This window comes from Oncorhynchus tshawytscha, linkage group LG12, assembly GCF_018296145.1.
Source record: "Oncorhynchus tshawytscha isolate Ot180627B linkage group LG12, Otsh_v2.0, whole genome shotgun sequence".
In the NCBI taxonomy this organism is placed as follows: domain Eukaryota; kingdom Metazoa; phylum Chordata; class Actinopteri; order Salmoniformes; family Salmonidae; genus Oncorhynchus; species Oncorhynchus tshawytscha.
Window position 1 is genome coordinate 52,943,323 of NC_056440.1, and position 27,446 is coordinate 52,970,768.

Below are 27,446 nucleotides of genomic sequence, written 5' to 3' on the forward strand. Positions count from 1 at the left end.
AGCTGTAAAACAGGAAATAACAAAACAAATTAAGACATTGCAACCTTGCACAACATCAATTCACCTCCCAAGTTTAAATAAGAAGAATAACCTCATACAATGCAATGAAAATGACATTCACCTGAAGTGCTGGTACTGCTTGAACTGTGGCAGTGGCTTGAAGTACAGAGTCAGGTGTTATTGCCAATCACAGCTTTCCACCAGCACCTTTACCATCCTCCAGTCCAACTAGCTGTGGGATCTTGATCCATGTCACAGAAGGATAGTGCACCTGCAAACAACAAAAGGACATTAGGATAAATGAATGAAAAATGAATGTAATGTAAAATGTAATATATTTTTTTAATGCATAATTTGGCTCCTGAGTGGACAGCGGTGTAAGGTACTGCTTCTCAGTGCCCGAGGCATCACTACAGACCCTGTTTTGATTCCAGGCTGTATCACAACTGACTGTGATTATGAGATCAATTCATATCTAACTAAAGTTAACCAAATAGGTTCAATGTTGGCTAGCTAATATTAGGCTTTAACTAGCAATGCGAAATGGCATTCTTAGACATTACTACACACAGATTATGAACGTAATGTTAGCTAGCAAGCCAGCCATTTAATGTCAGCTAGCTAGCTAATAGTCAGTTTTAATTTGCCAAAATTAAAAACGTATAATATCTGAAACTGTAGCTAGACTCTTACCCGTATACATGGAGGAATTCTTCACGGCAAACTGCAACCCCTTTCATTAAATAAGACTTCCTGTGTCGTTTTTGTTGCTTGGCCCATTTTTGTGTCAAGTCACTCTGGTTCACACTGACTGTGTGCAATGCCATAAGAATCATCTTAAGCTTTAACCCCCACCCAAACTCTGACCATTTTACTCGCCCAAGCAGAGCTGGTTAGGCTGTTGTCATGCTATCTAGATCATTGGTGACTGTAACTGTGGTCCAGGCAACTATTTAATTACGCTTTTCTGCCGACGTTTACTTACACCGGCCATATTCAACCGGTGTTGAGCGTTTGTAAATGCATCAGTTATTCTGCACTCTGGCACGCTCAGACTAGAATGCTCTGAAACTGTTGTTGCGGTGATGTTCTATTGAAATGGGTCTTGCATAGTTGAGTCTTTCGTTAATTTTTACTACGCAATACATTTAAAAAAGCCGCAATAGACAGGATTACCTACACATATTGACCAGCTCAAATAGACAGAAGCGGGCTATGTGGCAGACCAATCCAAACTCATCTCTCGGCATGTCCAGCCCACTCATTCTCTCAGCCAATCATGGGTAGTTTGAAGGTTGCTGACTTTTTCTGTGGCTTAAATTAACCAACTAGGCTCTCAATTTAACAATTTTATTCATATTTACAGATGGCATACAAGTTGGTTATTAAGGCACTTGAACGTTCACATGTTCGAGAAGGCATTTCTGCTAAAAGAAAAACCATTTTGATAAAAAAAAGTTTTTGTTCAAACTGTTCTCCTGTGAAGTAGTGACCCGCGACATATGCCTAGTTTCCTGAAACGGGCCACATACAGTGGGGAGAACAAGTATTTGATACACTGCCGATTTTGCAGGTTTTCCTACTTACAAAGCATGTAGAGGTCTGTAATTTCTATCATAGGTACACTTCAACTGTGAGAGACGGAATCTAAAACAAAAATCCAGAAAATCACATTGTATGATTTTTAAGTAATTCATTTGCATTTTATTGCAAATGAGCAGCACTTTATTATAGACAGACTTATCCCCATTCTAGCTACTGTTGTATCAATATGTTTTGACCATAACAGTTTACAATTCAGCATTAGTCTCCTCAATTTTCTCATTTCCACATTATTCACTACAATACTTAGTTGTAGGTTAGGGTTTTATTGAATGATTAGTCCCAAATTCTTTGCTTTTAATTTTTGAAATATTTAGGACCAACTTATTCCTTGCCACCCATTCTGAAACTAACTGCAGCACTTTGTTAAATGTTGCTGTCATTTCAGTCGCTGTGATAGCTGACGTGTATAGTGTTGAGTCATCAGCATACATAGACACACTGGCTTTACTGTCGTTTGTAAAGATTGTAAAGAATGAAAGTCTGTAAGTATGTAAGAATGTAAGTCTTTATCCACAATAAAGCAGGGGGTGTAAGGCCATAACACAAACGTTTTTCCAGCAACAGACAATGATCAATAATGCCAAAAGAACGCACTGCTATATAACAAAACAGCCCCCACAATCTTGTTATCATCAATTTCTCACAGCCAATCATTAGTAATTTGTGTAAGTGCTGTGCTTGTTGAATGTTCTTCCCTATCAGCGTGCTTACAGTCAGATGTAATTTTGTTTACTGGAAAATACTATTTTATCTGATCAAACACCATTTTTTCCAAAAGTTCACTAAGGGTTGATAACAGGCTGATTGGTTGGCTATTTGAGCCAGTTAATTAACAGAAGGTGCTATGAATTGTGGGCCGGCTCTGAAATATGTGATAGTTGGCTTCTAAAAGCATTGTACAAAGTGAATTTGGTGTCAGTATGATATCTTATTGACTGATGGCTGGCTGACTTCATGGCAGTATAATATATTGGCATTGTACATTTCATATTGCAAATGAACAGTGTACATTTCCAATATATTTGATGAGAAGAGGAACTACTATCACTGCTCGACCATCCCGAGTTCAACGAGCCAGTCAATTGGGCATTTCTGAAGTATATTAGAGCATGTCCAATTCGTGATGGTAAATGCCCATTGTTATACATTGCAAATGGATGGTGTACATTTCTAATGTATTTAATGAGGGATTTACCATCACCAAATGGACAAGCTGAAATCAACACCAACGATCAATTGGACAGCGTCCATTTCACATATGCTGTTTTGTCAGTGTGAACATGCTCTTATGCAAGTTGACAGTGTCCATTGCCAATGTATATCCATAAGGACTTACCATTATGAAATGGACATGCTGAATCAAAACCAACAATAAATTCTGACTTTCTATGATCAAACATGACAAATAGACCTTCTAAGTTGATTCAGGGCTTAACATATGATATTTATATATATATATATATATATAAATATATATATATATATATATATATATATATATAAATAAATATATATATATATATATAAATATAAATATAAATATATATATATATATATATATATATAATATAAATATATATATATATAAATATATATATATATATATATATATATTTATATATATATATATATATATATAAATATATATATATATATATATATATATAAATATATATATATTTATATTTATATATATATATATATATATTTATATTTATATATATATATATAAATAATTTGGTCAGTATATAGGCCATTTGCACATGGTTCACTGACTTTTGGGTTTGTAAGCCAACTTCCTATGATCATGTATGGCAAATTTACATAACATCCTGATTTAGTACTTTCATTACTTATTTTTTCCATTTGGACATGGTTCACTGACTTTTGGGTTTGGAAGCCGACATCTTATATGGCAAAGGACATAGCATCCTGATTTAGTACTTTTAGTACTTATGTATGCCATTTGGATATTTCGTATGCCATTTGGACATGCTTCACTGACTTTTGTGCTCTGGCGGACTTCCTATGATCAAATATGGCAAATGGACAAAACGTGGGGCTTATGGACAAACTCAATAACATAAGACAAATGTATGTCCATACGGTTACTACATATGTATAATTGCCTGGTTGCAGGCACTAGTTTGAAGCGTTCTCTTGAGTGGCAGCCTGATGAAAGCCAGTCAACATTTAAATCACCCAGAAAGTATACCTATCTATTGATATCACATACATTATCAGTAATTTCACACATGTTAGCCAGATACTGACTCTTAGCACTTAGTGGTCTGTAGCAGCTTCCCACCAGAATGGGCTTTAAGTGAGGCAGGTGAACATGTAGCCATATTATTTCAATAGTATTCAACATTATCTAAGCTTTACAGAAATGTGGTTCTGAATATAAACCGCAACACCGCCCCCATTGACATATGTATTTTCTGTAAATGTTATAACCATGTATTGCTACCACTGTATCATCAAAGGGATTATGTAAGTGAGTCTCATAGATTGTCAGAATATGAATGTCATCTGTTATTAGCAAATTATTGATTTCATGAACCCTTGAATTACATATGTTAATGTTGGCTATTTTTAGCACTTTTCTGGGATGCTTTCTTATTTTTCTTGCTTTACTGGGAATCTTGCATAGGTAGACATACGCAGGTTATTTTAATTAGTGCAGGGTGAGCTGCACACAGTGTATTTCCTACTATTGCACACTACCTCAGTGCTAACATAAATACTCTGGTTCATAGACATTTGATTACTGAACACAATAGCTGTAGGATCAGCAGAGGCATTCTGGGCTGTATAGAGGGACATACAATTGGGTTATTTACATTTGTCTTCCAACGCCCCTCGGATAATATACATTTGCTGAAGCATTATGACAACTCAGCGACACAATGGTGGGGATTAAATGAGCTGGACTTGGGATATTGATAAGTCATTGTCTCAACACAGCCTTATAATGCTGTGAAAGGATCCAGGAACCCAAATGATTTGGGTAGATCTCATCCTTATAATACAAGATTTGTTTCCAGAAGGCATCAAAATTGACAATAAATGTTACACGCAGAGAGCTGCAATTGTCTCGTAACCAGTTATGGAGGGCTAAAAGTTTGCTGGACCGTTCAATGCTACGATTTAGGGAGGGCAGAGGGCCAGATATTATGGGGTGTTGCTGGTGTCAAGTAGAGACTCAAACAGTTATTTAAAATCCTTCTTCAGCTGTTCTGAGCTGCCCTTAATAATTTTATTTGACCCCACATGAACCATGACAGTATCAGTCCCTGTTGACTGGCTCACAGCCTCCAGAAGCAACCTGGTGATATCCTAAAATTTTGGCCCAGGAAAACAGTCTTTGTGGTACAGATATATGCCTCACCATCGAACTCCCTATCACAATCACCGGAATGATCCGGTCTCTGCCGTGTCTCGAAGCGTGTAGGCCACAACCGCTAAAGGGACAGAGCTCTGATCAAGAGAGTATGGCCCAACGGAGGGGGACCGCATTGGTCCAGGCTGTGCCAAGGCAGTTGATTGACTAAGACAGGGAGAGGTAGCTGGAGGGGTATCCACAGCCATGGAGGGAACACCCAAGCCCACCCAAGCCACAGAAGACAGCTGGTACAGGGGCCCAAAGCGAAAGTCTTAAGACTGGACGTGGGGGAAGATGGCAGGCATTCAAGCTAGTAGAGGGGTGCAGTGGCGGGAATTAATCATAGTCCATGAAGGTTCCATTATGATCATCTTGGATGTTTTGAAAGGAAGCATTTAAAGATGTCAATAGTCTTATAGAATCCTTATTCAGTTCAAGGCGCTTGGTAAACATTTTATTTCTTCATGAAGAGTAATAATCCTTTCTTTAGCTGCATCAAGTTCAATAAATTTTTCACAAATTAAGTTATCCATCAGGCCTTTCCCCGTGACAACGACGAACATGTCATATGTTACACATTTAATAACATATGAGCTCCCTCCGTGGCCATGCTACGCCCCCACCATCCCCCTCACAACTATGTTGCTGTCTGTCTCTCATTGAATTTGAGAGCAAAATAAAAGCGTAGGGTGATGTCTTGGTCGGCTATCAGTTGCAGATCGATTTCTGTTCCTTGCTACGCAGCCAGCCTGGTTACATGTTAGTTTTCGGTGTAGCCTCGTGTCCCCAGTGTCTGTAGTCGTGGGGGATACAAAACATACAATTACAGCATGTACTGGCCAACAATTGGAGTCAGACTCCTACGCTGAAAATTAGCACTTTCCTCTAGTAGTTTTATGGAGAGTGTTGTATTAGTTGAGGTCCTTACATCCTGAAAATACTAAGACGTTGGTAAATGTGTTAAATGCAGAGTTTTGATTAAACAATTATTAAAAGTAAAACATGTCAAGTTTGACAGGTAGCCAAGTCGCAACAAACAGCACATCAGCACGACAATGAAAAGGTGAATTTGCAGAGTAAGCGAGATACTGTAAAATCTATTTAATATGTTTTACCTTTATTTAACTAGGCAAGTCAGGTAAGAACAAATTCTTATTTACAATGACAGCCTACCCCAGCCAAACCCTTCCCTAACCCAATTAGGATAGGACTCCCTATCATGGCCGGTTGTGGTACAGCCTTGGATCAATGCAGTGCCTTACACCGCTGCACCACTCAGGATCCCCATATTATCGAGAGAACAATCAACTCACAATCCTGAAGGAAACAGTGTCATATAAGTCCCATTTACAGTAGCCTCACACACACATACAAACACACAATGTGAAAGACGTCAGCTGTTTTATTTTTTATGTCTTACGGCTCGGTTTAAATACATGTCAATGGATGCCACCCAACAAATGCAACTTATGAGTGTTTTGTCATCTGAACATAATTTTCCATCTAGCCCATGCAGGAAGTCTCAAATAAAGTCCTTCATTCATGTTTTATCAATTCTTGCTATCTATTAATTTTTAAATAGTTGGATTTCTTCAAACAGAAGCCCATGCAGCTAGCCTAGGAGAGGCTTTCAGTAAAAATCTATCTTGTTTGTGTGTGTTTTCCGTAGACCTTCCATACTCCCACACACTTCTATTCAAATATGACTTTTCCTCTGCGCTAACAATGTTAGCTCTGTACCTTTCGGTTTCAGTATTAGTATTTATTAGGATCCTCAATTAGCTGCTGCCGAGGCAATGGTTATTCTTCCTGGGGTCCAAACAGGAAACAACATGACAAATAATATTTGTATTTATTTATTTTATAGTTATTTTACTAGGTAAGTTGACTGAGAACACGTTCTCATTTACAGCAACAACCTGGGAAATAGTTACAGGGGAGAGGAGGGGGATGAATGAGCCAATTGTAAGCTGGGGATGATTAGGTTACCGTGAAAGTATGAGGGACAGCTTGCAAATTTAGCCAAGACACCAGGGTTAACACCCCTACTCTTACGATAAGTGCCATGGGATCTTTAATGACCTCAGTGAGTCAAGACACCCGTTTAACGTCCCATCCAAAAGACAGCACCCTACACAGGGCAATGCCCTGGGGCATTGGGATATTTTTTAGACCAGAGGAAAGAGTGCCTCCTACTGGCCCTCCAACACCACTTCCAGCAGCATCTGGTCCCCCTTCTAGGGACTGACCAGGACCAACCCTGCTTAGCTTCAGAAGCAAGCCAGCAGTGTGGTGTGCTGCTGGCATAATACACATGTATGTCATTGACATTTGCCCTCCGTGTACATCTAAGTGCAATATGTGCTGCTCTGTTTTGGACCAACTGTAATTTGCCTATGTCCTTCTTTGCAGCAAATGACCACACAACTGGGCAGTAGTCCAGGTTCGACCAAACTAGGGCCTGAAGGACCTGTCTGGCTGAGATATCAAGATAGCAGAGCAACGCCTTATCATAGACAGACCTCTTACCATTTTAGCACCCATTGAGTCTTTATGTTTTGACTATGATAGCTTGCTATCTAGGGTGAAACCCAGAAGTTTACTCTCTTCAACTTGTACAATAGCCACAATATTCAATAATAGATCCAGATGAGGTTTTGGGTTGAGCGAGTGATTTGTTCCAAAAACTATGCTTTTAGTTTTTTTTATATTTACTACCAGCCGATAGCTAGTTCTAGTTCCATTCTAAAACATACTGGAGCTCTATTTATTTTACCGTTGCAGCTGACGTGTATACTGTTGAGTCATTAGCATACACGGAAACACAGGTTTTATTCAAGGTCAGTGGAAGGTCATTATTAAACACAGAAAACAATAGTGGTCCAAGCCGGCTGCCCTGCGGTACACCACACTCAAACTAATTTGCATTAGAGAGGCTTCCATTAAAGAAAACCCTTTGTTTTCTATTGGCTAGGTAACTGTCATCCATGATAATGTAAAGGATGTTAATTCATAACACCTAGGTTTTTTCAGCAATATGTTCTGATCAATGATATCAAGGGCTGCACTGAAGTCCAACAAACCAGCTCCCAAAATCTTTGTATTATCAATTTATGTCAGCCAATCATCAGTCATTTGTGTCAATGCCGAGCATGTTGAGTGCCCTTCCCTATAAGCATGCTGAAAGACTTTGTTAATTTGTTTTCTGCAAAATAACATTTAATTTGGTCAAACATGATTTTTTCAAAATGTTTGCTAACCACTGATAACATGCGGATTAGTCTGCTGTTTGAACCATTAACCGGTGTTTTGCTATTTTTGAGCAACGGAATGACCTATGCCTCCCAATGTATTCCGCTACCAACCCCAGTAATTTAACATCCAGGTCGTCGGTTCCATGTGGTTTGTCGTAATTTATAGAAATCAATATTTTTTCATATCTTCTGCCCTAACTTTGCGGAATTCAAATCTACAGTCCTTGTCTTTCATTATTTTGTCCATTATACATGAATATGAAGGCTTAGCATTTATTGTTTTGCATTTTATGCCCACGTTTTCTAATCTTGTCAACAAAAAAGTTACTAAAGTGTTTTGCAATATCAAAGGCTTTTGTTATGAATGAGCAATCAATCTTAACGAAGGATGCAGTTAGTTTTTCTGCCTAGAATTTAATTTCAGGTATTCCAGAGCTTTTTACTATCATTCTTTCAATCATTTATCTGTTCCATAGTATAGTTTCTTCTTCTTTTTGTTTAGTTACATGGTTTCTCAATTTACTGTGTTTGCAAGACATATTTGGCAACCCTCTCAGCCATACAGTTTTTCAATTCATCATCTATCCATGGGAATTTGGCAGTTTTAACAGTCCGTTTCTTTATGGGTGCATGCCTGTCAGTAACTGGAAGAAGTCATTTCATAATTGCTGCAAGTGCAGCTTCAGGATGTGCCTCATTGCACATGTCAGACCAACAAATATTTTTCACATCTTCAACATAGGAATCATTGCAAGACCTCCTCTATGATCACTTACATATTATTTTAGGGACATTTTTAGTTTTTCTTAGATATTGCTATTATATTATTATCACTGCCTCCGATGGGTGTGGATACTGCTTTAGAGCAGATTTCTGCAGCATTTAGTAAAGATGTGGTCAATACAAGTGGATAATTTAGTTCCTATTCTGTTTGTAAAAACCTGTTAGGTTGACTGATAACCTGAACCAAGTTGCAGGCACTGGTTACAGTTTGAAGCCTTTTCTTGAGTGGAAGGCTTGATGAAAGCCAGAAAATATCAAGGTCACTGAGAAAATATACCTCTCTGATATCAGATTAATTATATTATCAAACATTTCTCAAATATTATCTAGATACTGATTGTTAGCACTTGGTGGTCTATAGAAACTTCCCACAAGAATAGGCTTTAGTTGAGGCAAATGAACCTGTAGCCATATTACATCAACAGCATCTGACATGAGCTCCTCTCAAAGCTTTACATGAATATGACTCTGAATATCAACAGCAATATTGGCATTCCTGTCTCTTCAGTCGATTTTATAACCATATATTGTTACCGCTGTTTCATCAAAGGTATTATCTAAGTGAGTTTCAGAGATAGCCAGTATATTAATGTTTTCTGTTGATAGTAAGTTATCCATTTCTTGAATCTTGTTTCTTAGGTTACATACCTGTATGTTAATGTGGGCTACTTTTTGCACTTTTCTGGGATTCTTGATTGTTTTAGATGCTTTCCTGGGAGATGTATCAGAGGTAGACATGACAATGATATTTATACTTGAGCCTCTAGTGCAGGGTGAACTGCTCACAATGGGATTCCTACAAGGGCAAATGATCTCAGTGCTAATAGTATAACTCAGGTTCATAGGCACATGATTACTGCTGACAATAGCTGTCAGATTGATGGAGGCATTTAGAGAAACATAAATTAGGTTACTTACGTTATGATGTTATTATGTCAACAACATGTTGATCCATCCTCAGTTTTCTCCTATCACAGCCATTAAACTCTGTAACTGTTTTAAAGTCACCATCCTCTCCAGCAACTGAGTTAGGAAGGACGCCTGTCTCTTTGTCGTGACTGGGTGTATTGATACACCATCCAAAGTGTAATTAATAACTTCAACATGCTTAAAGGGATATTCAATGTCTGTTTTTTGTGTGTGTGTTTTTTTAACCAACCTACCAATAGATTTCCTTCTTATTTTATTTTCACCTCCGGATGAAAAGCATGCCCAAAGTAAACTGCCTGTTACTCAGGCCCAGAAGCTAGGATATGCATATAATTGGTAGATTCGGATAGAAACCAAAACTGTTAAAATAATGTCTGTGAGTATAACAGAACTGATATGGCAGGCAAAAACCTGGGAAAAATCCATCCAGGAACTGGAATTATTTTCATGTGGCTGTTTTTCAACTCAATGGCTATAGAGAATCCAATGGGTTAGGAATCAGATTGTAGTTCCTATGGCTTCCACTAGATGTCAACAGTCTTTAGACATGGTTTCAGGCTTTTTTGAAAAAAAGATGAGTAAACAGCCATTTTGGTCAGAGGACAGAGGTACTTTGCAGACCTGATTTGTTATTTTTCCTTTCTATTCAAAATGGTATTGTCCGGTTGAAATATTATTGATTATAAAGACAATAATCAACCTGATGATTAATTCTAAACATCGTTTGACATGTTTCGATGAACTTTACCGGTACTTTTAGTATGTATTCGTATGCCTGTTGTTACCGCCTTGGAGCCATTGGATTACTGAACAAAACGAGCAAACAAAACTTTTTTTTGGGACATAAAGAGGGACTTTATCAAACAAAACAAACATTTACTGTGTAACTGGGAGTCTTGTGAGTGCAAACATATGAAGATTATCAAAGGTAAGTGATTCATTTTACACTATTTCTGACTTTAGTGACTCCTCTACTTGGCTGGTAAATGTTTGTATGCTTTTTTACACGGGGCGCTGTCCTCAGATAATCTCATGGTATGATTTCGCCGTAAAGCCTTTTTGAAATCTGAACAGTGGCTGGATTAACAAGAAGTTCATCTTTAAACCGATGTATAACAGTTATATGTATTTTGAATTTGGCGCTCTGCAATTTTACCGGATGTTGGCCAGGTGGGATGCTAGCATATTTTTACTCCTGAACTTATTTCAGATTGCGAAAACAAAGGGTTGTATACTTTTCAGCTTTTCATCTTTTATGATTAAAAAAAAAAACGTTTCTAAAAACCTAATTCCACTTTGACATTATGGGGTATTGTGTGACACAAAATTTCAAGTTAACAAAATCTCAACACAACAAAATGTGGAAAAGGTCAAGGGGTGTGAATACTTTCTGGAGGCACTGTAGTTTTACAACAATTGTTATCTGTGTGATTTTTATTAGGTCGAAAAGCAAGATATTTACGAGCAATTTAGTGCAGACAGAAATGTCTTGTGTGAACTTGAGCTAGCTAAGTAGCTAACTAGCAAACATTAGCTAGCAGTAATTCAAAGTAGCAATAAATGTCACTACCGATCAAAAGTTTGTGAAAGAAAAGCACATTTTTGTCCATTAAAATAACATAAAATTGATCAGAAATACAGTGTAGACATTGTTAATGTTGTAAATGACAATTGTAGCAGATTTTTTATGGATTATCTACACAGACGTACAGAGGCCCATTATCAGCAACCATCACTCCTGTGTTCCAATGGCACATTGTGTTAGCAAACCAAGTTTATCATTTTAAAAGGCTAATTGATCATTAAGAAAACCCTTTTGCAATTATGTTAGCACAGCTGAAAACCTTTGTGTTGATTAAAGAAGCAATACAACTGGCCTTCTTTAGACTAGTTGAGTATCTGGATCATCAGCTATTGTGTGTTCTATTACAGGCTCAAAATGTCTAGAAACAAAGACATACCTTCTGAAACTCGTCAGTCTATTCTTGTTCTGAGAAATGAAGGCTATTCCATGCAAGATATAGCCAAGAAACTGAAGATATTGTACAACGCTGTGTACTACTCCCTTCACAGAACAGCACAAACTGTCTCTAACCACAATAGAAAGAGGAGTGGGAGGCCCCGGGCCACAACTGAGCAAGAGGACAAGTACATTAGTGTGTCTAGTTTGAGAAACTGACTTCTCACAAGACCTCAACTGGCAGCTTCATTAAATAACCCCCCTAGCCCTTTACCCACCCCTTCCCTAGCCCCAGCCCCAATGCGGCTCCAGACCCAGCTGTAGTCTTTGGCTGTCCCCCTCTCACTCCCTCCACAGTAGGCTTGCCTGGAGCTGTAGAAAAGAGGTTAGCTCCTCAGGGAGAGGCTGATACGTGCTTGGATAGGATGGAATATGTGGCTTCCACTGCCTTCCCGGGCTCTCATATACATAAAATTGCCAAAAGTATGTGGATACCCCTTCAAATAGTGGATTCGGCTATTTCATCCACACCACACTGCTATTGCAAAATTGAAACGTCTAGTAGCAAAAACGGCTTAGCGTAAAAAAATTGTCTATCCTTGGTTGCAACTCTCACTACCGAGTTCCAAACTGTTTCTGGAAGCAACGTCAGCACAGGAACTGTTCGCCAGGAGCTTCATGAAATTAGTTTCCATGGCCGAGCAGCCGCTCACAAGCCTGCGATCACCATGTGTAATGCCAAGCGCCGGCAGGACTGGTGTAATGCTCGCCGCCATTGGAATCTGGAGAAGTGGTAATGCTTTCTTTTGGAGTGATGGATCATGCTTCACCATCTGGCAGTCCGACGGACAAATCTGGGTTTGGCGGATGCCAGGAGAACCATACCTGCACGACTGCATAGTGCCAAATGTAAAGTTTGGTGTATAAGTTAGTGGTCTGGGGCTGTTTTTCATGGTTCAGCCTAGGCTCCTTAGTTCCACTGAAGGGAAATCTTAACGATGCAGCATACAATGACATTATAGATGATTCCGTGAAGTTTGGTGAAGGTACTTTCCTCTTACAGCATGACAATTCCCCTGTTCACAAAGCGAGGTCCATACATACAGTTGAAGTTGGAAGTTTACATACACTTAGGTTGGAGTCATTAAAACTAGTTTTTCAACCACTCCACACATTTCTTGTTAACGAACTATAGTTTTTGCAAGTCGGTTAGGACATCTACTTTGTGCATGACGAGTCATTTTTCCAACAATTGTTTACAGACAGATTATTTCACTTTTTTTACATACTGTGCCTTTAAACAGCTTGGGAAATTCCAGAAAATGATGTCATGGCTTTATAAGCTTCTGATGGGCTAATTGACATAATATGAGTCAATTGGAGGTGTACCTGTGGATGTATTACAAGGCCTACCTTCAAAATCAGTGCCTCTTTGCTTGACATCATGGGAAAATCATAAGAAATCAGCCAAGATCTCAGATTTAAAAAATTATGGTTGCTCGGAGAGCATAGTGGGATTTATTATAAGCTTCAGGGTTAGAGTCCCACTCCTTGAAAGTGGCAGCTTTAGCCTTTAGCTCATTGCGGATGTTGCCTGTAATCCATGGCTTCTGGTTGGGGTATGTACTTACGGTCACTGTGAAAAACAGTTCTTTAGCTTAGCATCTGCTTCATCTGACCACTTTTTTATTGATCGAGTCACTGATGCTTCCTGCTTTCATTTTTGCTTGTAATCAGGAATCAGGAGGATAGGATTGTGATCAGATTTGCCAGATGGAGAGCTTTGTATACGTCTCTGTGTGGAATAAAGGTGGTCTAGAGTTGTTTTCAATCTGGTTGCACATTTAACATGCTGATTTAAATTTGTTAAGACCGATTTATTTTTCCCTGTATTAAATCCATGGCCACTAGGAGTGCCACTTTTCCTGTTTGCTTATGGCTGAATATAGCTCATTGAGTGCAGTCTTAGTGCCAGCCTCAGGCTGTGGTGGTATGTAGACAGCTATGAAAAATACAGATGAAAACTCTCTAGGTAGATAGTGTGGTCTACAGTTTATCATGAGATGAGCAAAACCTCAAGACTTCCTTAGATATCATGCACCAGCTGTTATTTACAAAAATACATTGGTGGAAGAACGAATAGCATGGTAGCTAGCTAGCTATTGTTAGTCTTACCAGACTCCCCTGTTCTATCCTGCCAATACAGCATATAACCAGCCAGCTGTATCTTGATAATGTCGTCGTTCAGCCATGACTCCGTGAAGCTTAAGATATTACAGTTTTGAATGTCCCGTTGGTAGTTCTCCGATCCAATCTTCGGGCTGCCCAAGAGGAAATGAAGGCGAAAAATTGGCAGGACACTGGGCATCCTGTTGAGACTAAGGTGAAGGGAAAACAGTGTCAGTCTCGACGCATTTTTTACCCTTCTTGGAATACCTGATGGTCAAATGCCAACCCTTCTACCTCCCGAGAGGGTTTTCATCTGTTATCATGACTGCTGTATCTATTCCACCTCAGAACAACAACAAACTGGTACTTAACAAACTGTACGAGGCTATAAAGGCAGGAAACCATGCACTTGTTGCCAGCGATTTTAATTCCGCTTCACTAAGACACATGATGCCCAATCTTTATCAACACTTCTCCTCCCCCATACTGTTACTCAACCCACAAGAAAGCATACACAGACCTCCCTTGTCCCCACTTTGGATCGGAGGTACTGAACATAAAGAGCACAGGGTGGATGAGTCGAAGTTGAAGCCCAACTGTAGGTTAGTAATTGCCGACATGATGTTTACAACTTTTTGTTGATCAAAAGAAATGATAGCAGGTACAAGATAAATGCTACAAGAAAAGCTCTCCTTCTCTCTCACTCTCTCTCTCCCTCTCCCTCACCCTTTTCCATTGATCATCCTTGAGATGTTTCTACAACTTCAATGGAGTACACCTGTGGTAAATTCAATTGATTGGACATGATTTGGAAAGGCACACACCTGTATATATAAGGTCCCACAGTTGACATTGAATGTCAGAGCAAAAACCAAGCCATGAGGTCGAAGGAATTCTGCAGCATTGAAGTTCCCCAAGAACACAGTGGCCTCCATCATTCCTAAATGGAAGAAGTTTGGAACCACCAAGACTCTTCCTGGCGCTGGCCGCCCGGACAAACTAAGCAATCGGGGGAGAAGGGCCTTGGTTAGGGAGGTGACCAATAACTCTATGGTCACTCTGGCAGAGCTCTAGAGTTCCTCTGTGGAGATGGGAGAACCTTACAGATGGACAATCATCTCTGCAGCACTCCACCAATAAGGCCTTTATGGTAGAGTTGACAGACAGATGAATCTACTCAGTAAAAGGCACATGACAGCCCACTTGGAGTTTGCCAAAAGGCACATTAAGACTCCCAGACTATGAGAAACAAGATTCTCTGGTCTGATGAAACCAAGATTCGAACTCTTTGGCCTGAATGCTAATCGTCACGTCTGGAGGAACCCAGATACCATCCTTACGGTGAAGCATGGTGGTGGCAGAATCATGCTGTGGGGATGTTTTTCAGTGACAGAGACAGGGAGAGTAGTCAGGATTTAGGAAAAGATGAACGGAGCAAGGTGCAGAGGTGTCCTTGATGAAAACCTGCTCCAGAGTGCTCAGGACCTCAGACTGGGGCGAAGGTTCCCCTTCCAACAGGACGACGACCATAAGCACACAGCCAAGACAACGCAGGAGTGGCTTCAGGACAAGTCTCTGAATGTCCTTGAGTGGCCCAGCCAGAGCCTGGACTTGAGCCCGATCAAACATCTCTGGAGAGAGCTGGAAATAGCTGTAGAGCAACGCTCCTCATCCAACTTGATAGAGTTTGTGAGGATCTGCAAAGAAGATTGGCACACCTGTATTTGAGGAGTTTCTCACAATCTTTTAGTGTCATACGCAAGAAGACTCAAGGCTGTAATTGTTGCCTAAGGTTCTTCAAAAAAGTAAAGGGTCTGAATACTAATGTAAATGTGATATTTCAATTATAATTTATTTTTTATTAGCAAACATTTATAAAAACCTGTTTTTGCTTTGTCATTATGGGGTATTGTGTGTAGATTGATGACGGGGGAAAAACAATCAATTTTAGAATAATGATGAAAACTTTCCATTGTATATAACAATAATACACCTTTTTTTACTATAAATAATAAAGATTAGTAAAAAGAAAAGAGTCATGTTCTGTTTGTTTGTATCCGTAAGGGTGGGTGAGTGAGTTGGAGTCGGTGTAAAGTCTCTTGAGAAGATGGTGTGAAGAGTTAGTCAAAATAGTTTGGTGCAGGTGATTGTCTACAGTCTATTACACAGTCAGATGTTCTGGGTAGGGCTGCGGTGGAAGTGGACTGTTGTTCCGGTTTTGTTCTGATGGCACTTTTCTCCCCATAAGCTTGCTTGGCCCATCTTCTCCGGTCTGCTGATGCAATCAGGTCCTCCAACTCATGGGAACACGAGGGTGGGGAGCTTATTAAAAATGTGTCATGTCCTCTGGGTCTGTCTACACATCAGACATCAAGTCTTCAGTTTTCTCTGCAAATTGCTGCTTCTCTTGAGCAGAGTTTTTTTTAGACCGACTGGCCGGATCCTGTGAAAATACAGGAGACAAATTATTCTGCTGAATAAACAAACAGTCTTGAATGCTGGTATCTCAAAGCTAAAAAAGCTGGGGTTTCTGGCATCAGTCTTTTGTTAAAACAAGTAAAAATGAGGCTCAGTAGTGTGTGTGGCCTCCACGTGCCTGTATGACCTCCATACAACGCCTGGGCATGCTCCTGATGAGGTGGCGGATGGTCTCCTGACGGATCTCCTCCCAGACCTAGACTAAAGCATCTGTGGTGCAATGGAGCGAGACATGATGTCCCAGATGTGCTCAATTGGATTCAGGTCTGGGGAACGGGCGGGCCAGTCCATAGCATCAATGCCTTCCTCTTGCAGGAACTGCTGACACACTCCAGCCACATGAGGTCTAGCATTGTCTTGCATTAGGAGGAACCCAGGGCCAACCGCACCAGCATATGGTCTCACAAGGGGTCTGAGGATCTCATCTCGCTACCTCTGGCGAGCACATGGAGGGCTGTGCGGCCCCCCAAAGAAATGCCACCCCACACCATGACTGACCCACCGCCAAACCGGTCATGCTGGAGGATGTTGCAGGCAGCAGAACGTTCTCCACGGCGTCTCCAGACTCTGTCACGTCTGTCACATGTGCTCAGTGTGAACCTGCTTTCATCTGTGAAGAGCACAGGGTGCCAGTGGCGAATTTGCCAATCTTGGTGTTCTCTGGCAAATGTCAAACGTCCTGCACGGTGTTGGGCTGTAAGTACAACCCCCACCTGTGGACTTCGGGCCCTCATACCACCCTTATGGAGTCTGTTTCTGACCGTTTGAGCAGACACATGCACATTTGTGGCCTGCTGGAGGTCATTTTGCAGGGCTCTGGCAGTGCTCCTCCTGCTCCTCCTTGCACAAAGGCGGAGGTAGCGGTCCTGCTGCTGGGTTGTTGCCTTCCTACGGCCTCCTCCACGTCTTCTGGTAGTGCCTCCATGCTGTGGACACTACACTGACAGACACAGCAAACCTTCTTGCCACAGCTCGCATTGATGTGCCATCCTGGATGAGCTGCACTACCTGACTCCGTCTTATGCTGCCACTAGAGTGAAAGCACCGCCAGCATTCAAAAGTGACCAAAACATCAGCCAGGAAGCATAGGAACTGAGAAGTGGTCTGTGTCACCACCTGCAGAACCACTCCTTTATTGGGGGTGTCTTGCTAATTGCCTATAATTTACACGTGTTGTCTATCCCATTTGCACAACAGCATATGACATTTATTGTCAATAAGTGTTGCTTCCGAAGTGGACAGTTTGATTTCACAGAAGTGTGATTGACTTGGAGTTACATTGTGTTGTTTAAGTGTTCCCTTTATTTTTTTGAGCAGTGTATATTCTTGCATATGCTCCTAAAAACCAATGAGGAGATGGGGAAGGCGGGACTTGCAGTCCATTAAGCATCACAAATAGAACCAAGTTATATTTTAGTGCTTGGCTACGCAGCCTCTCGCAAGCAGTGTGGGTGCAATGATTGAATAACATGTACGGTATACGTGTACATTTATTTTGCATGTATCAGTCTAATAAATGCGTTTCATATATTCTATCGGAAGAATAATAATGAGATTGTGTTCATAGAAGTCTTAGGTAACATTGGCCTATGGCAGTTCTAGTGTTAAAAATAGGTGTAGTTGCATTCGCAACCGGACTAGATTGTGAATGATTCTTGCACCAGAATGTAATTGTTTAGTTGCGGCAAGGGAGATTTGCTCAATAGCTATTGTTCGCAAACTGCAGTAGTCACCTAAAGGATTTGTTCTTTAGTTTGAGTGTTGAGCAGAGTGCAATCACTTGTTTGCATTCATTATTGACCCATTTGATCATTTAACATCTCTAAACACTTTTTTCTTACTTTATGCTGCCTGGAGAATTCTGATTTATTTTTCTGAGCCCACATGATAGACAGTTGGTGGTCGGAGGGCGTATTAATCCTGCTGTAGAATTCATTGCGGCCAGCAGGTCAATCTAATGATTAAAATGAATTCCAATTTGGGATTTCACCACCATCTTTTTAGCTGTGCAACAACACAAATTCAGGTCAAGCTCACACAGGTTGCAACAAACGCCGACAGACATTTCCATGGAAATGGGGTGATAAAGCAGATTACTCCATCATGCACTGGACGGACAACCATCAGTGGCGGTCAGTGCCATTTAAGATGAGGGAGGATGATTTTTTCGTCATGAGCATGGCCTTATTTTTATTAAAGCGTATTGGATGACTCTCATTCATATTCCTTTCACCAGTTCAATGTAACATAAATATTTTTAAGCTAATACATGATACTAAGATTTCCCCTCAACCATCATGAGGTTGCTAAAACTTAGCCTTTTGAATGAAAGTTTACAACGTAGTTGCACACAAGTTGAGAGACAAATTGGAGGTGACACATGGACAGACAGTGACATTCAATACCACTTGATATAGGGTGCAATCATTAGTCCAACAGTTGCAAACTAGAGTTTCTATTGGACAGATTCAGGTATCTTTATCCTCGACGGAATGATTACACCCCCTGATCATGCATAAACACAGTTCACTTTCATAGCAGCTAGGTTGTATTCATTCTCGCATCTATGCGCTCTCCTAGTCTCATCTCTTCCCTTGCTTGTGGACTTCAATGCACAACCATCAGCTGTGTGTGACCAGGGGATAAAACCTTTCCAAGCCAAACCACTACACACAGCCTACATCGTTTTCACCATATTAGCTAAAGTAACGTCATAGTCAGCATAGCTAATAGAACTAACTCGTTAGTAAACCTGCTACATTCATGCAGTAACATTAGTGTACAGTCAGTAAGCAGTTCCTGCGCAACAGGAAGTTGCCCCCATCCCTCCTGCTTACTGGGCAACTTTTGCAAATGTTTTGTTGTCTGAGGTAAATGCTTGTAAATTAATAAGAGGACAATGTATTTTTAAAGATGAGACGTTGAGGATGATAATATCGCTTTGATAACATACAAGTTAGCCAAACACACTTGAGTTAAAATGTGCACTTCATTTTTCCATATCATAAAACTCATGTAGTATACAGTGTCAATGTTGATGATCACTATGTTGGATATATAGTTAAAAGATGACATGGCGTTATACCCTGAGTTGTCCTGAACAGAATGAGCCTATGTTTGTTGTATTGTGAATAAAATTTGCTGTGCACCACGCATCTGAATGCACTCATGACTCCATTCTATGCGCACCAAAAGGATGATCTCCTTCTGTGAATTGCCTTGTGAAAGCTTAACATTGTTTGATCATAATTTATATTTTAGCTAGACATGTTGGCAATAGGAACAAGCTTTCAAATTATGGCCACCTGACCCAGATTGTGATTTATAATGGACCGTTTTTGGATTGCGTAAACAACAACAGTAATTATGAAAAGGCAGGGCTGTGTCCAAAACAACTACAAGTGTGCTTGCTCTAGTTCCTCAACAGCACAGCTCGATGAGCTAAAAAAAACACCTTATAGAAGAAGACGCAAACCCTTGGATTTTTTTTGTCTTATGTTGCACATGGTTGTTTTGTTTTGACAAGATACAATGCCATTTTACAGTAAACAAATTGACAACAGAATATCAGAATGCTTATAGGGAAGGACACTCAACTAGCACAGCACTTACAAAAATCACTGATTGGCTGAGAGAAATTGATAATAAAATTATTGTGGGGGCTGTCTTGTTCGACTTCAGTGCAGTATTTTACATTATCGATCTTAGCCTGCTGCTGGACAAATATATGTGTTATGGCTTTACACCCCCTGCTATAATGGGAATAAATAGTTACTTGTCTAACAGAACACAGAGGGTGTTCTTTAATGGAAGCCTATCAAATATAATCCAGTTAGAATCAGGAACTCCCCAGGGTAGCCATTTAGGCCCGTTACTTAAAAAAAAAATTACTTACGAAATGCCACTGACTTATAGTAAACCCAGAGTTTCTATGTATGCGGATGACTCAACACTATACACGTCAGCTACTACAGTGACTGAAATGACTGCAACACTCAACAAAAGGCCTGCAGTTAGTTTCAGAGTGGGTGGCAAGGAATAAGAGTGGGTGGCAAGCATTATATTTGAAACAAAACACTCACTAAACCCGAAACCTCAACTGCTTGGAGTAACACTAGATTGTAAACTGTCATGGTCAAAACATATTGATGCAGTAGTAGCTAAGATGGGTAGAAGTCTGTCTATAATAAAGCGATGCTCTGCCTTCTTAACAACACTATCAACAAGTCAGATCCTACAGGCCCTAGTTTTGTTGCACATTGACTCATGTTCAGTCGTGTGGTCAGGTGCCACAAAAAGGACTTGGGACAATTGCAATTTGCTCAGAACAGGGCATCACGGCTGGCCCTTGGATGTACACGGAGAGCTAATGTTAATAATATGCATGTCAATCTCTCCTGGCTGAATGTGGAGGAGAGATTGACTTCATCACTACTTTTATTTCTGAGAGGTATTGACATGTTGAATGCACCGAGCGGTCTGTCTAAACTACTGGCACACAGCTCAGACACCCATGCATACCCCACAAGACATGCCACAAGAGGTCTCTTCACAGTCCCCAAGTCCAGAACACACTATGGGAGGCACACAGTACTACATAGAGCCATGACTACATGGAACTCTATTCCACATCAAGTAACTGACGCAAGCAGTAAAATTAGATTTAAAAAAAACAGATGAAAAAACTACTTGGAACAGCGGGGACTGTGAAGCGACACAAACATTGGCACAGACACATGCATACACACACACATACAATAACATACACACTATACATATACATGGATTTAGTCATGTAAATATGTGGTAGCGGTGGAGTAAGGGCCTGAGGGCACACAGTGTTTTGTGAAATCTGTGAATGTATTGTAATGTTTTAAAATTGGATAAACAGACTTAATTTTGCTGGACCCCAAGAAGAGTAGCTGCTTTGGCATCAGCTAATCGGGATCCATAATAAATACAAAAATGTCCCACATTTTCCAAAAATATTCTTTGCATGTTACTAAATATATCAGCGTTTTTTTAGATTTCGTTATCAACAAATGCTGCAAAAGCACACTAGATGTAAAATGCATGTAACGGCGTTCGTCTGTTGAAAGAGGAGCGGACCAAAATGCAGCGTGGTGGTTACTCATGTTCTTTAATGAAGAAGAACAAACGAACAAAATACAAAACAACAAACGTAACGCAAAAACCTATACAGCCTATCTTGTGATAACTAACACAGAGACAGGAACAATCACCCACAAACACACAGTGAAACCCAGGCTACCTAAATATGGTTCCCAATCAGAGACAACGAGAGTCACCTGACTCTGATTGAGAACCGCCTCAGGCAGCCATAGACTATGCTAGACACCCCACAAAACCCTAAGACAAAAACGCACCACAAAACCCATGTCACACCCTGGCCTGACCAATAAAATGAAGACAAACATAATATACTACGACCAAGGCGTGACAGAACCCCCCCCCCTAAGGTGCGGACTCCCGGACGCACGTCAAAACAATAGGGAGGGTCCGGGTGGGCGTCTGTCCATGGTGGCGGCTCCGGCGCGGGACTTGGACCCCACTCTATCAATGTCTTAGTACCTCCCCCTCGCGTCCTAGGATAGTCTACCCTCGCCGCCGACCATGGCCTAGTAGTCCTCACCCAGAACCCCACTGGACTGAGGGGCAGCTCAGGACTGAGGGGCAGCTCGGGACTGAGGCAGCTCCGGACTGAGGAGTAGCTCGGCACTGAGGGGAAGCTCGGCACTGAGGGGAAGCTCGGCACTGAGGGGAAGCTCGGCACTGAGGGGAAGCTCGGCACTGAGGGGAAGCTCGGCACTGAGGGGAAGCCCGGCACTGAGGGGAAGCTCGGCACTGAGGGGAAGCTCGGCACTGAGGGGAAGCTCGGCACTGAGGGGAAGCTCGGCACTGAGGGGAAGCCCGGCACTGAGGGGAAGCCCGGCACTGAGGGGAAGCCCGGCACTGAGGGGAAGTCCGGCACTGAGGGGAAGCCCGGCACTGAGGGGAAGCCCGGCACTGAGAGGAAGCCCGGCACTGAGAGGAAACCCGGGACTGAGAGGAATCTCAGGCAGGTAGTTGGATCCGGCAGATCCTGGCTGACTGGCGCATCTAGAAGAGTCTGGTTGACTGGCAGGTCTGGAAGAGCAGAGTTGGAATCCTTGTTTAGATTTCTTGTCTCACAGACATTCATTGACTAAAAGACCAGGGGCCGTATGTATCAAGCTGGTTTAGCATCAGCTCCCCCCCTGTCCACTTAATCTTATTTATTGTGATCTTCAAGGCTAAACTGATCCTAAATCAGCACTCCTCCTCTGAGACACCTCAGATTAGTGATACATTAGTGTCTGGCCAGCCGGATTCGTATGTGATGCTGGTGACTCAGACAGTGGCCTAAAAAGGAGGGACTCCATCAGTCTCAGCCAGTTTTTCACTACATTGGCAGGATTCCTTCTCTTCTCCTTGACTCATCCTCCCATCAGGGTACCATAGCAGTAGACGCTCTGTAGAGGGACACACTGGCCATATCCAAAATCTATCTGAACTACTACCTACTAAAACTACACAGTGCATTCGGAAAGTTTTCAGACCCCTTGATTTTTCCACATTTTGTTACATTACAGCCTCATTCTAAAATTGACTAAATTAATACTTTCTGAATACTTTCTGAATGCACTGTAGCCCAATTATGTAGTAATTGTACTAAGTACTATTTAGAACATAGCCTACGCTTTAGTAAAAACAAATTCAGTAGACAACAAATTTCAAGATACTAGCTAAATTCACCCATCATTATAATGCGTAATCTAATGCAAAACTGTGTTGATTCACGCCATTTGTTCATTTAGGTAAATCAAGACTCCTTATCTGATTATCAGCTGAATATAAGCTGGTTTCAAACACACGTGACTCTGAAAAGATGATTTACTTCCTTAAAAGGGTTCAGCTATTTCTACTAGATTAAAAGCCAAAATGAGTTTAACATCCTGGCATTCAAAGCATACTCCATTTTCAAAGTTTCACATACTATAAAACTATTGTTGCATACATTATTAAATGCCTACTATTTAGAACACTAGTATTCGTATTCACACACGGCCACTGTCTCAAATGAGCCTATTCCCTATATATAGTGCACTACTTTGACCAACGAGGAGGCTATTTAGCTTAATTGGTTAAAACGTCTTGGTGACGGGGGCAGAATTTTCACATCCGGATGAAATGCATACCCAAATTCAACTGCCTGCTACTCATCCCCAGAAGATATGATATGCATATTATTAGTAGATTTGGATAGAAAACACTCTGACGTTTCTAAAACTGTTTGAATCATGTCTGTGAGTATAACAGAACTTATGTAGCAGGCAAAACGCTGAGGACTGACCATTCAGAATTATTTATTATTGAGGTCACTGTCTGTTCAATGAGCTCTCATGGGGAAACAATATTTATTATGCACTTGTTTGCAGTTCCTACCACTTCCACTGGATGTCACCCACGCTTTGGAATTTGGTTAAGATTATTCCTTTGTGCAATGAAGAAGTACGGCCATCTTGGAACAGGGTAACACTTTTGAGAGTTGGGCAAGACTTGAAAAGTCGCGTTAGTTTGTGATCCTCCTGTATTGAAAATAGACCCGTCTTCAATTTGATCGATTATTAACATTTAAAAATAACTAAAGTTGTACTACAAAAGTATTTTGAAATGTTTTGGTAACTTTACAGGTAACTTTTGAGATATTTTGTAGTGACTTGGAAGCTGTTTTTTCTGGATCAAACGCGCCAAATAAATTGACATTTTGGATATATATGGACGGAATTAATTGAACAAAAGGACCATTTGTGATGTTTATGGGACATATCTGAGTGCCAACAAAAGAAGCTCATCAAAGGTAAGGCATGATTTATATTTTATTTCTGCGTTTTGTGTAGCGCCTGCAGGGTTGAAATATGCTACTCTATGTTTACTGTTGTGCAATCATCAGATAGTAGCATCTTATGCTTTCGCAGAAAAGCCTTTTTAAAATCTGACATGTTGGCTGGATTCACAATGAGTGTAGCTTTAATTTAGTATCTTACATGTGTGATTTAATGACAGTTTGATTTTTATATAATTTTATTTTAATTTGCCGCTATGCATTTTCCCTGGCTTTTGGCCAAGTGGGACGCGACTGTCCCCCTATCCTAGAGAGGTTAAGAACAAATTCTTATTTACAATGATGGCTCCCCCAGCAAAACCTGGGCGACACTGACCAATTGTGTGCCGCCCTATGGAACTCCCAATCACAGCCAGATGTGATGCAGTCTGGATTCGAACCAGGGACTGCAGTCATACCTCTTGCAAAAATTTAGCAGTTAGCAGTGTTTCAGGCCCTGCCTCAGACATTGTTTGTCTCTGTGTGTCCCAAATGACCCTATTCACCCGGGTCAAAAGTATTGCACAACATTGCGAACATGTTGCCATTTGGGACACAATCACTTTTCTGTCTTGGTGAAGCCTGAACCTTAGCAGGCAGACAGGATGTCGACTCATCGACTGTGAAAGCAGCGAACATGCGGTTCCCTGATTGCTGTTCTTTCTCTCTCATCCCCCAGATGTGGGCAGAGCAGTCCACGCGCCGGCCCACATCACAGAGAAGGTGGTGCAGCTCTTTAGGAGTAAAAGTGAATTTACCTTCCTGGCCTCCATCCAGCAGAAGTCCTCCACGTCAGGAGTCATCTTCTCCATCCATGAATCTGAACACAGGTAATGCATCTTTAATCCTCTTATTACTGCCTTTTCAGCAGCTACTTTCTCTATCTGCCACCACTATCGTCAACTAACTTTCCCAGCTGTGACTCTGAATGGGCCCTGTTGGAATTGACACATGACTTCTTGTTGCATTCATCCCTTGATCATTTGCAAGACAAATTTGATCAGCCTGTTGAAAATATCAATGTCAGATTATTCTGCTTATGTGAATGATGTAGGGAAAGGAGTGGGAGATGTGTAACTTGCTGACTGCATGGTTTTGTACTTGCATAATTTGGACAGAAAAAATATTTTGCCTATTTGTTTTTATCTCTCACACTGGCAAATGACTTAAGGAAATCACACTTGAAGGAGGAACAGACAGTCATTGATAATCCAGCATCTGTACATAGTGCACACTGACCTGTTGTGTAAACCTTAATTAACTCCCCCTCCAGCCATTTCAAATACCTTCAGTCACAAATGTACATTACAGTATCTCTGTATTTTGTGTGTGTCTGTGCGTGTCTGTGCGTGTGAGTCTGTTTGTGAGTTGTGCCCTTATCACAGTCAACACACATATACAGTAAACTCCAGAAGTATTGGGACAGTGACAAATGTGTTGTTATTTTGGCTCTATACTCCAGAACTGTGTATTTGAAATGATACAATGACGGAGAAAGTTACAGAGGCATAAATATCATACCCATCAAAAATGCTAACCTCCCCTCATATTGCAATGGTGAGAGGTTAGCATGTCTTGGGGGTGTGATATTTATGTGTGTGAAATTACTCACTCACCATTATTCATGATTAATTCAGGATTATTCATTATCATGGTAGCATCCACACTAATGTAGAAGTGTTTAGAAACATATTATATTCTTATTTACAATAAAAGTGACTCCAACATGACACAATACATTACTTACCATACATTTATATTGGGCACAAAATAATCTGAAACACAACCAGAACAAACAGCAAATGTATCCAACAAATGTGTAGTCACAAGCTTGATGAAGTCATTGTGTGCTATGAATATGGGACCAAATACTTTTGGACTTTTGGTCCACTAAAATGGTGGAACTATGTCTCTAAGAGCTTTGCACACCTGGATTGTGCAATATGTACCTTTTATTCTTTCCAAAATTTTTCAAGCTCTGCCAAATTGTTGTTCATTGCTATACAGACATGTTTAAGTCTTGCCATGGATTTTCAAGCAGATTTAATCAAAACTGTAACTCGTACAATCAGGAACATTCACTGTCATAGTAAACAACTCCAGGGTAGATTTGGGCTTGTGTTTTAGGTTATTGTCCTGCTGAAAGGTGAATTTGTCTTCCAGTGTCTGGTGGAAAGGTTTTCCTCTTGGATTTTGCCTGTGCTTAGCTCCATTCCATTTAGTTTTATCCTCACTCTAAAAATGCTGTTTTAAAAACAACCCAATTTGGGTTATTTATTAACCCAGCGATGGTTAAATACTGGATAGTGGGTTGTTTTAACCCAGCCAGTTGTGTTACGTGAATAACCCAATAGGTTTGGTAGTTGGTATTACACAAACATGGGTTAATTTAACCATCAGTTGGGCATTTCTTACCGTCATGCTGGGTTGACCTAGCAGCTGGGTCTTTTTTATGTAATCCTTAGGTTATTTTCAGGAGGCATGGTTTTCAACTAGATCTTATTGGCCACCCATGAGATTAAATAAGAGCATGAGAATAAGAGCACCTCCTCCCAGCTGCCCACTGCACTGAGGCAAGGAAACACTGTCACTACCGATAAATCCACCATTTTTGAGAATTTCATTAAGCATTTTTCTACGGCTGGCTGTGCTTTCCACCTGGCTATCCCTACCCCGGTCAACAGCCTGCGCACCTCGCCCAAACCTCCCCCACTTCTCCTTCACCCAAATCCAGATAGTTGATGTTCTGAAAGAGCTGCAAAATCTGGACCCCTACAAATCAGCCGGGCTAGACAATCTGGACCCTCTCTTTCTAAAATTATCTGCCGAAATTCTTGCAACCCTATTACTAGCCTGTTCAACCTCTCTTTCATATCGTCTGAGATTCACATAGATTGGAAAGCTGCCGCGGTCATCCCTCTCTTCAAAGGGTTAGACACTCTAGACCCAAACTGCTAC

The 27,446-nt window shown here is 40.8% G+C and overlaps 1 protein-coding gene across 1 annotated transcript in view; it reads left to right on the forward strand.

The window, feature by feature from the left end:
* Nucleotides 1-27,446, forward strand: part of LOC112232151 (protein kinase C-binding protein NELL1-like) — a 439,953-nt gene that overhangs the window by 39,904 nt on the left and 372,603 nt on the right. The window contains exon 3 of the mRNA XM_042330745.1: nt 25,168-25,318. Within this exon, the coding sequence (XP_042186679.1) occupies nt 25,168-25,318 (151 nt within the window). The remainder of the gene's footprint in view (nt 1-25,167; nt 25,319-27,446) is intronic.